Source organism: Microtus oregoni, unplaced genomic scaffold (assembly GCF_018167655.1).
Source record: "Microtus oregoni isolate MIOR12 unplaced genomic scaffold, Mior012 000036F_ref0000092, whole genome shotgun sequence".
Classification (NCBI taxonomy): Eukaryota; Metazoa; Chordata; class Mammalia; order Rodentia; family Cricetidae; genus Microtus; species Microtus oregoni.
Window position 1 is genome coordinate 15,298,680 of NW_024543095.1, and position 12,483 is coordinate 15,311,162.

General features: G+C 43.4%; 1 protein-coding gene across 1 annotated transcript in view; it reads left to right on the top strand.

Moving 5' to 3' along the window:
- Positions 1-12,483, top strand: part of Plekhh2 (pleckstrin homology, MyTH4 and FERM domain containing H2) — a 108,548-nt gene that overhangs the window by 76,859 nt on the left and 19,206 nt on the right. The window contains exons 18-24 of the mRNA XM_041631350.1: positions 47-155; positions 1,450-1,562; positions 3,038-3,217; positions 4,545-4,642; positions 6,618-6,795; positions 7,416-7,571; positions 8,964-9,061. Of these exons, the coding sequence (XP_041487284.1) occupies positions 47-155; positions 1,450-1,562; positions 3,038-3,217; positions 4,545-4,642; positions 6,618-6,795; positions 7,416-7,571; positions 8,964-9,061 (932 nt within the window). The remainder of the gene's footprint in view (positions 1-46; positions 156-1,449; positions 1,563-3,037; positions 3,218-4,544; positions 4,643-6,617; positions 6,796-7,415; positions 7,572-8,963; positions 9,062-12,483) is intronic.

The following is a 12,483-nucleotide window of genomic DNA, read 5'->3' on the forward strand; positions in this document are numbered from 1 at the left end:
AGGGCACCTTGGCTAACATTTCTGTTACCATGTTCTCTTTTTGAAGGACACTTGGCTTTATCATCTCACTGTCGCAGCTGGAAGTAACAATGTAAATGTTGGATCCGAATTTGAACAACTGGTTTGCAAACTGCTAAATATAGAAGGGGACCCTTGTAAGTTCCTAAGCACCGAGCCTTTGGAGTTCATGTGGTTTGGCTTTGTGGCTTCGTCCTTCCCTGTACATGCCGGTCTCACCCCTGACTTTGCTTGTATTGGGCCAGGATTCTTAAACTCTAGGATCTCAGCATCCTTCACGTTCTGCCCTGTCACACCCTCTGCTTACATTGCTCCCTTTGCCCAGGGTGCACCACCCTTGGCACCTCTCACTAACATGATGGAATCCCAGTTAGGCATAGAAGATCCCTCAGCCAGCCCATTCCACTGCAGAGCCTGGATCTCAAAGGGTGCTTGCTTCGGCAGAGTGGAAATTAAGTCCCCTTTGCTTCCCCATTTGTAGCTTTAAACTGACATTAATCTTCTTGTAACTACGGTGTATTATTACCTTTCGTACTGCTGTGAGCAGATGTTTGACAAGCAGTTAGGAAGTTAAGGAAGTTACAGCAGGAAGGGTTCTTTGGGGTCTGTACTTTGAGGGGGTACAGCCTCCTGTGGGGAAGGCACTTCAGCAGACGTTCTCCTTTTTGTTCACCCCAGTACCCCAACCTGTGAGGGGTGATGTTCAGTGTGGGTCTTCTGGGCTCTGTTAAGCCCTCTGGACAGTGTGGGTCTTCTGGGCTCTGTTAAGCCCTCTGGACAGTGTGGGTCTTCTGGGCTCTGTTAAGCTATCTGGACAGTGTGGGTCTTCTGGTCTCTGTTAAGCCATCTGGACACACCTCATTGAGGCATATTTCTAAATTCCTTCCCGGTGAGGTTCAAGATGAGCGATCAGAGTTTTCCAGTGGGAGTCAGTTCTGTGCTGGGTTTTACGAGCAGAGACCACGTCACGTTTATGTTTAAGCAGTGTTAGGTGAGGACGGGCTCAGCCAAGTGCTCTGTCATTGAGCTGCTCGCACAGCCGTCGGGTAGTTTAATACTGATTTCAGGAATGACTTCATGTCTCATTATCTTCATATCTCCTCCTACTTGGCTTCTCTCTAGATCTTTCTCCCAAGATCCTTATTGTAAAGTCTACCTATTGACATATGTAAGCAACATGATGTCATGTAGAATCGTGAGCGTCTAGTCAGTGAGACTGAACTCCTCTGCATCCGCATCCTTTGGGACAGAAGCTTGAGAGCTGCAGGGCCTGGGGATGAGACACAACAGCATCACTGGGAGGCTTTTTGTTTTTGTTTCTGACCTATGGGAGAAAGCAAACCAGACCTGAGTGAGCTGGTTCCTAAAGGGTCGGGCTAATGGGAACCAACTGAATGAATCGTCTCTCTGCTCATGTGGTTCTGTGCTCAGCCTCCCAGATATGGAGACATCCCACGCTGTGTCACAGCAAAGAAGGGATCCTGTCCCCTCTGACCACGCTGCCTTCGGAAGCTCTGCAGACAGAGGCCATTAAGTTATTTAAGGTAAAATTGTTACATGTAGGCAAATCATTTAATTAATTGAATATATTCATTGTGCTATAACTTGACTCTAAGAAAATTCAAGCTGTGATGGCGATGGTGATAATGATGTTGATGATGATGATGATGGTGATGATGGTGATAATGGAGATAATGGAGATGGTGAAGGTGATAATGTGGTGGTGATGATGGTGATAATGTGGTGGTGATGATGGTGATAATGATGGTGATGATGATGGTGGTGATGGTGGTGGTGATGATGATGGTGGTAATAATGGTGATGATGAAGGTGGTGATGATGGTGATGATGATGATGGTGATGATGGTGATGATGATGATGGTGATGGTGGTGGTGATGATGATGGTGATGATGATGATGATGATGATGGTGATGGTGGTGATGATGATGGTGATGATGATGATGATGGTGATGGTGGTGGTGATGATGATGATGGTGATGGTGGTGGTGATGATGATGATAATGATGGTGGTGATGATGATGATGGTGGTAATAATGGTGATGGTGAAAGTGATAATGATGGTGGTGATGGTGGTGGTGATGATGATGGTGGTGATGGTGGTGGTGGTGATGATGATGATGGTCATGGTGGTGGTGATGATGATGATGGTCATGGTGGTGGTGATGATGATGGTGGTGATGATGGTGATAATGGAGATAATGGAGATGGTGAAGGTGATAATGTGGTGGTGATGATGGTGATAATGTGGTGGTGATGATGGTGATAATGATGGTGATGATGATGGTGGTAATAATGGTGATGATGAAGGTGGTGATGATGGTGATGATGATGGTGATGATGGTGATGGTGATGATGGTGATGGTGGTGATGATGGTGATAATGATGGTGATAATGATGGTGGTGAAGGTGATAATGATGGTGGTGATGGTGGTGGTGATGATGATGGTGGTGATGGTGGTGGTGATGATGATGGTGGTGATGGTGGTGGTGATGATGATGATGAAAATAAGCCCTCTGCCATTGAGTTACATTACCGCAGCCTCACTTTGAAGAACATATAGGCTGATGCTTCATCACGAGTCTACTGTACTTTGTGTAGTAAAGAAAACATGGGCATTTTAAGGAGGGCAATGGGAAGTGTTTAACAGACCCAAGTTGAAGTCCAGAGATGAAATGTGATGGCTAAAATGATTGACTGGCTGGTGAGGCAAACGTGCATTTTAAAGCTCGGTAATTAGAGAACGTAGTGTAATCATGTCTTCCAGATGAAGTGACCCCTTTACCATTATAAAATGACCCTCTTTGTCTTTGACAAAAATCCCTTTGCTCTCAGATCTTCTTGGTCTGCCATTACAGTAGCCACTCTGGATTTCTTTTGATTGGCGTTATCATAATACTTTTTTTTCATTATGTTAAACAAAAACTATTGCTAAAAGACAGGATGGCTATGATTTGTGTAAAATAACCCTGATCATTTCTCACCTCTCTACCACGCAGACCTGCCAGCTCTTTATAAACGCTGCAGTCGACTCCCCTGCCATCGACTACCATATCTCTCTAGCTCAAAGCGCTTTACAGGTCTGCCTGACACATCCCGAGCTACAGAACGAGATTTGCTGTCAGCTTATTAAACAGACAAGACGAAGACAGCCGCAGAACCAGCCGGGGCCATTGCAGGTATACACTGGCGCATACACATGCAATGTAAAATGACATGTTCTGATGTAAGAATGATACACATTTGGTACAGACATTTGAAAATACAAATCATATGAAAGGAAAAATGGCTATTGATATTTTGAATATATCCTTCTGGCTGGCTTCTCTATCATGCTTGTGTGTAAGTGTATATAGATTTATACACTTTCACTGTTTTTCACATCAGAGTTGCAGTGTGCATATTACCTTCTAAAACCATAGAATATAATCACTTCTCCCACATCACTACCATGCTTCAAAAACATCTTGGTCACATGGTGGGCTGGAGAGATGGCTCAGTAGTTAAGAGTCTATACTAATCTTCCAGTGGACCAGAGTTCAGTTCCCAGCATCCACATTGGGCGACTCACAACCACCTGTAATGGGTTTGGAAGCCGAAATGTAGAGTCTGACTCCAGGAGCTTCTCTACCTGCTCCTGGGCAGTGAAGAAACGAACTCTCGCTGTTCAACATTGAATGAACATCCCCCCGCCCACCCAGTTTTGTAAATCCATGGAGCCTTTCAGTGCTCACCAGTGTGTACCTGGCTTGCTCCTCATGGATTCCTTTCTTCCCTTCCAATGTTGTACTTTACAACCCACCCCAAACTATGTAAACTATGTCTTCCCAGCATATCTTTCCTTGGTGACCCTCTCCATTACCTCCATGATATATATATATTCATGACTGTGTTTTATTATAATTTGCTGTACATTTATATAAACTTTTCCTATTAGATTAGGCTTCTCGAGGACAGGACCTATCCTTCTCACCTTTTTAATGTAAGATTCTTAAAATCATTGATGTTATACTTGTTTAATGAGGAAAAATACATAGAGAAGGGCATATAAAAGAGAGCAGAGGGGAATCACATGTGTTTCTCTTACCTAAGTAAATCTGGTTTTCTACTTTGCCCTTATATGTGTATGTGTAATGAGTAGGTGGGGTTTTGAGTAGACGATTTTTATTTTTACTTCTTTGTAATCTACTTTTCTCAAAGTTCTGTTTCAATGATAAGTAAAAGCATAAAGAAGAGTGAAGTCCCCAATCTTTGCATATGGATGTCAAAAAGAGCTACTGAATCAATGGGTAAACTTTGGTCCTGCAGTCTAGACAGTAGGTAGGGGGGTCTTGGATCTGACCTGATGCTGAGTCGTTATGCTTTGAATGTAAATGCTCTAAAGGGATTCTGTACATGTGCAAGAGGCAAGCTGCTCATCGCTCTCCTACCCTCTGCCAGGCACACTGTTCTGATGTGTCTGCGTGGCCGGCATGGTTTCTAATGATGGTATTGCTCTTCACCCAGGGCTGGCAGCTCTTGGCACTCTGTGTTGGGCTCTTCCTTCCCCACCACCCTTTCCTGTGGCTCCTCCAGCTCCATCTGAAGAGGAATGCAGATTCCAGGTGTGCAGAACACTATTTATGTGGCCTCGCAAGTCTGCAGTAAATTATAAGTATCTAATAATCTGCCAGGTATATTCTCAAAAGAATCTGCAAACAGATATTGGGACAGGAAACCTTTCGTTACCATTCACGTAGAGCCTGGCAAACATTCCCTTTGTTATGTTCAATATTGTGTGCAAGATTGCTGTGAAGGCCTGATGACCTGGTAAAGAACGTTCTTGAGTGAAAAGACCGTGTGCACTGCAAGTGTGAATGACTTGGCCCTCATGGGGAAAAGCAACAAAATTGTTTTGCTTTCTTAATTTCCCCTTTCACTGATTTTATCTACACTGGATTCTTCTTGTGGAAGTCTTCCCCTGTGGTCTTCCTTTGTTTTAAAATTGTATTTGAATTGCTTCTGATTTTTTTATTCTATTAAAAAGGATATTTTAATTCATCAGAATGATCTTTTTAGACTGGGGTCTTAAAAAAAAAGAGTATTCTTTTTGCCAGACATTGGTCACACACACACCTTCAATCCCAGCACTCAGGAGACAGAGGCAGGCAGATCTCTGTGAGTTCAAGGCCAGCCTGGTCTATAAAGCAAGTTCCAGAACAAACTCCAAAGCCACACAGAGAAACCCTGTCTCAAACAAACAAACAAACAAGAAAGTATTAAACTGGGGCCTAAGGCAGTTGGCCAAGGCTTTTCCGGGTTCATTTTCTCAGCTTCAAGAGATGTATGTTTTCTTTTTGTTTGCCTGATTGGTGGTGCTGGGGAATAAACTCAGGGCCTTGTGCACAGTTAACACTTCCTGCTGAAGCACACCCCAGCCCAGAAGGTTCATGGTAGGGAGCTAGCTAGACCTTGTGGATAGCACGAACAAACATACAAGGAGACAACAGGAAACTACCCGCAGTCCGTAATACAGTCTAGGGATGATAGTGACTGAGGAGCCCCGGCAAAGGTGACACCACTGAGTCTCGAAATCACTTGACTAGAAATATATTTAGAAAGATTATCTTGGGCTGGAGAGATGGCTCAGGGGTTAAGAGCATGGGCTGTTCTTCCAGAGGACCTGAGTTCAATTCCCAGCAACCACATGGTGGCTCACAACCATCTACAATGAGATCTGGTGCCACTTCTAGCCTGCGGGCTAGATACTACTGTATACATAGTAAATAAATAAATCTTTGAAAGAAAGAAAGAAAGAAAGAAAGAAGAAAGAGAAAGGTTATCTTCTTTTTTTTTAAACTTTTTTTTTATTGAGAAAAGGAAAAAAAAAAACAAATTTCCTCCTCCTCCCAGCCTCCCATTTCCCTCCCCCTCCTCCCACCCTTCTCCTCCTCCCCCCACTCCTCTCCCCTCCCTCTCCAGCCCAAAGAGCAGTCAGGGTTCCCTGCCCTGTGGTAAGTACTAGGTCCTCCAAAGGTTATCTTCTAAACCCAAACTAAAAGTTGTGCTTAATTTTATTCCATGTGTAAGTAAGGGGAGAGAAAATCTCGAGCCCACTTGTGTATTTATGTACTTGAATGGTTTTGCTTAGTGTATTGTTTATAGGATATGCTTTTTGTTCAAAGGCATTTTCTTACCTTGTTTGACTGTAGAACGATCTGCATGATCTTCAAGAGAGAATGCTGGGGGATTTTGAGGTGTGACGTGGAGAACTCTGCCCTGTAGTTTTGTTATAATATATTATTCCTTGTGCATTATCTTTATGTGTTATCTTTGCATTCTTAATGCATTAGTTTTGTTAACGTAATGATTATATATTGATTGTATAATTACTGGCGATTTCAAATTTATCTTGTGGTTATAGCAATGCAGAATGATTTTTTTTTTAAACTTCATAGGGTATTGAGTCTACTGCAAAATCAAAGAAACTGGAGTCCAATAAACTTTCCAACAGCTTGCTATTACTGTGAAAGTTATATATGTTAGATTGTCTTAATAAATTTATTCTTAGATTTTTTTATCTTAAGTATTGTATTACAGGACAGAATTTGGGAAATATGCCATTTACTGCCAGCGGTGTGTTGAGAGAACACAACAAAACGGGGATCGGGAAGCCAGGCCCTCGAGGATGGAAATCCTCTCCACCCTTCTTCGGAACCCGTACCATCATTCCCTGCCCTTCAGCATCCCCGTGCACTTCATGAATGGGATCTATCAGGTGGGTTCTCCGAGACGGCTCAGCTTGGAAACAGAGTGACACCCAAAACAACACTATCTTGAACTCTTTGTCCCCGTAAGCCGTTCATCTTGAGTTCATTTGCTAGAACCCACACTCAGAAGTTGTCCTCTGACCTCCACACACTTATGTGACACATGCCACACACAAACACACACACACACACACACCAAATAAAACAAATGTGGTTTTAGAAAGTTTTTTTTTAAAAAAAAAATAAACATTAAATACACAAAGAAGTTCATTTATTAAAACTGATGTATTTCTTTCATGTGCATATTGATTGCATGTTGTACCGTATTCTTTGGCTGACTTCTAATGGGTAAGCCTAAGTACTGTCCCTGCCTGACATGAAAAGCTGCTAAGTGACCTTTCGGGTTTGAATTCCTGTGTGTCTGTTGGCTGAAGCTGAAATTTCTGAATTTGCGTAGCAGGCTGCCTACTGGTCTCCTTCTGTGTTTTCTCCCCCAGAGCACTGGACAACAATTTGAACGTCCTTGAGAAAGACACCACCATGAGTCACGCACACATTGCGTGCACCCTGCTTCCTGTTCAGTGTGCGTGTTTTTCATTAAGAGAACTCTCTTGCTGTCTTTGTCTAGGTAGTTGGGTTTGATGCCTCCACTACAGTGGAAGAATTTTTGAATACCTTAAACCAGGACACAGGAATGAGGAAGCCGGCACAGTCTGGATTTGCGCTGTTCACTGACGACCCTTCTGGCAGAGACCTTGAACATTGTCTTCAGGGAAATATCAAGGTGAAACCTCATTCTTCCACAGAGCCAAACTGAACAACAACAAATATAGCAAAAGGCTCATTAGTCTGTACAAGTTTAGGTCAGGAAGTTTCCAAAAATATAAGAAACCCGATCGGTACCATCTTTTTAAAATTGCCAAATCTTGGTGACGCTGTAGAATTCCTCCCCCCTCCCCTTTTTTAAAGGAGGACATAGAGTTCTTAATGTGCAACCTGCATACACAAACTCTGTGTTAGCAGAGGGAAAGGAGTGATGGCCGTTACGATGCTCTAAATATTAGGGGACTAAGAATGGTGGGCCGGCAAGATGATCAGTGGCACCACGCCTGAGTTGGATCCTTAGAACCCACATGGTGGAAGGAAAGAACTGACTTCCGCAAGATGCACACACACACACACACACACACACACACGCACACACACACACACACACACACGCACGCACGCGCACACGCACGCACACATACATGCACACACGCACACATACACACACAAAACAAACTAACAGAAAAGAACAAAGGGCTCATCCCCACAGACTTCACGAGTCAGGATTTTGCAGCTGCTCCCAATATCCTGAGGGCGCAGTGGAATCCGGAGCCTAAAGGACAAAGGCTGCTTCTGTTCACAGGGAGCTTTAGTTTGCTTGGAAAAGAACAGCTTTATGTCCTGATAATCTGAAAGAACAATTGGAGGTGACAAATGTTAAGAGGACTGTGGCCCTTTGAATAGAGGGACATCTCAGCCCTGGGCTTTGGGGAAGGGCGGAACTACAGTCCGGTAGGAAATGAACCAATGAAAATAAAGAAAAATACATTTTAAAGCATCTTATCTAGCTCATGGTAAAATAATAATAATAATAAGTTTCAATAGAATGATGGCGACAATTAGAAATACAGTTACTGAACTACGGGGACCTTAGAGACACAGTCTACTTATCTTGTGAGGAAATAAAGAGAGAAAATGTCTTGGCTACACCAAGCAGCCAGCACCAAAAGGAAAGCACCCATTTTGGCTCACGCTTCTTTAGGGTACTTTGTTGTTTCAATTTTGATAAATTTACAAGGTGGAAAAAAATTGTTTCTTCAGTGACCAAATTATGAAGGAAAACAATCCCTGGACTCGCCACTTCCAGCCCCATACAATCCTGCATTAAGATTCCTAAGTCGAAATGCATGGCCACAGTTCAAAGTTAATGTGTGTCCAGTTTGAGAAGTAGACTGAAAAAGCAAAGTATCTTTAAGCCCCAAGCTCAGAGTTCTACAGAAGCTAGACACAAAAGGCTCCGGTGAGCTTGGTTTGTTTGTTTGAACTCACAGACACTCTTGTCTTTTTTTTTTTTTTAAGCGTTGATTTTAAAAGTCCTATGGGTCTCAGCTTTCTGTTTCCTTTCTAGATCTGTGACATTATTTCTAAATGGGAACAGGCGTCCAAAGAACAGCAGCCCGGGAAATGCGAGGGCACAAGAACGGTCCGTCTGACTTACAAAAACAGGTGTGGAACACGATCCGAATGCCAGAGCTGAGCGCGCAGCAGTGCCCAGAACCTGGGCCTGTGGTCTAGTCACTGGCCTTGGATGTCATAATATTTACACGTGTGCTTCTATTTCATTAATAATAACTCTGTTCTGGGGGATACTGCCACAGGGCGTTCTGTTTCGAATTCTCATTCTTTCCTAGACCAGTCTCTCTCTCTCTCTCTCTCTCTCTCTCTCTCTCTCTCTCTCTTCTCTCTTCCTGTTCTGTCTCTTTCTGTCTCCCACCCTCTTCCATCCACCCGTTCAGCTGTGAGCTGTTCACTTAGATGCTCAGGGTTAAAAGGTAACAGGAACCAAGAGCCGGTCTTAATCTTTTGGAATTTCCATGTTAGGAAAGATGGCAGGGCCTAGGCCTGCATCCACTCTAATCAATATGTCGTTGTACTGTAAGCTAGCATAGCCCTATGAACGCATGTACCATGAGCCTGACCTGGGCTAGAGACACCTAGGGGCTTTGTAGGGGTGGCATGGATGCTAAGGCTAAGTTCAGAAAGGGGCGGAGAGTGGGTCCTTTGAAAACTCTCTCTGAAAGCAGGGTTAGCACCCACGGAGGGAGGCTCGCAGTCTGTGACAGGAATGGCCAGTGGTGCTGTATGGTACCAGCCTTGTCAATAGATAAAACTATAACACACTGGGGCGTGTGGTCAGAAACCCAGTTTTCTTTCTTGTTCACTTTTTCTTAACCATTTTTTAGCAGAAGATGGCATTGAACTAACCACTTCACATTAAATGTTCCTCCAAAAAAGATGTTTTTCTAGTTTTTTTTTTTTAGTCTCATAGCTCATAAATTAATCTATAAAATATCAGGCCAAGAACCTGGTGGAATTACTGGCATAATGTTGAATTCTTTCAGAATTGCCTTTGGAAGAGCTTCAGAGACTTAGCATTGGAACGTACAAAGTGAAGGCACTGTATAATATAAAAAGACCGTAATAGCCTTTCATCTAATTCAATATTCTTTTTCTAATAATTGACCCTACAGAAATACCCATGTAAGTGGACAGAATATTCCAGGGTGGCTCAGGATCTTTCCATATTTTTGGAGGAGTGAAAAATAATAGGAGGGCTTCCATCTTCCTCCATGAGAAAATGGTTGATAATTTATTTTGGTGAACCATATTTCAGGCTGCACTGTACACGCTCAGTCACCAGGGCTGGCCGCCTTCTGCTCGAACAAACCCCTTTTATATGAACCGATGCTAGGTCTCATCTGTCAGAGCCTCTTAATTCAGGAGCTTGTGAACGTGAGAATTTGTTCATCCTGTAAACAACAAAGTGACCGTGAAGTACTGGTGGTCTAGTTTGCTCTCTGATAAATACCACAATTGAAAGCAACTTGGGGAAGAAGGGGTTTATTTTTGTCCTATGGGTTATAGTTCATTGTCAAAGGAAGCCGTGGCAGGAACTCAGTGCATGAACTTGAAGCTGTTTACCGGCCCCCTCCCAGGCTCTTGGTCAGTCACCTCTTACAGGGCCCAGGCCCAGCTGCCCAGAGCTGACACCTTTCACGGTGGACCCTCCTACACAGGTTAGCAGTCCAGGAAAATGACCCACAGCCATGCTCACAGACCAGCGTGATGGAGGCAGCCCCTCCATTAAGGTTTTCTCTTCCCTGTGTAATGACAGCCAAGATTAGCCGTCACAATGTTGTGTAAGACAGTGGTTTTCTAGTCTGGCCCTGGTCCTGGGAGACTCCATTTTGCAAGTAGCTGTTGACTGTACTTTGAGGGTGTAAGATGATTCCACCCTTGACATAATCTCTCCAATGCCCCCTGCGCAGCATGGGCCGGAAGTAGGAAGGGTACCCCTGTGAATTTCCTGTGGTGAACTGAGGTTTAGGGTACATTAAGTCATATCACAATAGTTCTGCTGATTTTTCTATTGATGATAACCTTTGTCTCTGCTAAGAGCAGCAAGGTAGGTGTCTGCTAAAGCCCTCAAAGTCTGTGTTTTAGCAGTATTCTGAGTAATTCATTATGCCCCTAAGTCCGAGAAGTATCCATCTGAAGGTTCTGATTTTGCTGTCCCCATCTGTTGATCTCTTTGTGGTTATGTCAAAATTCAGTTTGATTTCGTTGGAACAAAATGGACAAACTAGCACGTCTAAGACAATTCTTAATACCTTCTTAGTACCTCATAGTTGATTAGCACATACCAATTCTGGTTACAATGGCTATGGTTGGAACCAAAATTAAATTTGGGTCAAATGGACATAGGCGGTTTGAAAGACCTACAGATAAGAGTAATGCCTTTGGGCTGGAGAGATGGCTCAGAGGTTAAGAGCACTGGCTTCTCTTCCAGAGGTCCTGAGTTCAGTTCCCAGCAGCCACATAACATCTATAATGAGATCTGGTGCCCTCTTCTGGTGTGTGTGCAGGCATGCAAGCTAAATAAGTTAAAAAAAAAAAAAAGTAATTCCTTTAAGGCCTTAATCACTAGAAAAGACCAAGAGAGGGGCTAGCATGATTAAACTACCTCGTTTAAACAACAACAAACAACTCAAACAAGAGGGTTAGTGTTTACAGGGTCCGAAAAGCCTGGAGAGCCATGGCTATAAGAAAGAACACTGCTTCTAAATATGGCCGTACTTTGCATATGTTTATAAATAGCTTAGACAATGAGCCCAATTCCCAGTAACATAATCGGGAGGGGAGCTAGCTGTGACCTGTCATGCCGCCAGAGATTTGATTCTTCCTCTGCCAACTTGCTTTGTAAGGCCTAAAATACTGATTTTCCTTCATCATGGAATCTTAAGTTTATATTTAGCGAGTTATGGAATTTTAATTATTTTGACTCAGGGATCAAAGGTCTAATTACCAGGCTTTGAGCACACTCTCAGACACCGCCACTTAGGCAGCAGTATTTGCAGTCTAACCTGTTAGGAAGGCTCTCATTTTATTTGATTTCTTGCTGCGTGCTTGAGATTGCTAACGTCAAGGTGTGGTTTATAACAAAGCAAACTGGCAAGGTCCTTCCCACAAGGAACAGACTTCCAAACCCTCCTTGAAATTCAAGATTGTTTTGGTAACACTTTGCAGTTGCTGTTTTCTGGAATGTAGTTTAACATTTCCGTCTCCACAGTTAGGCAGCTACGGAGCCCCTGCATTCATTGACTCCTCTGCTGAAAAGGGCTGTAGAGGTCATGCAGCTTGTCCTATTTCTTCTAGCAATCCTCACAGTTTGAAGATGCCACAATCAAGACTTGTTTCTTAAAGATAGGAGCTCCTTTCATAGGATCCTACCAGTAGGATCTCAGAGTGTGGCCTTGAACTTACATCACAGGTCTACCAACATGATCTCACAGCCTGCCCAGGCTGGCCTTGAACTCACCTTCTAGTGCCTAGTGCAAGGATTACAGGTGTGCACCCCCACACCTGGC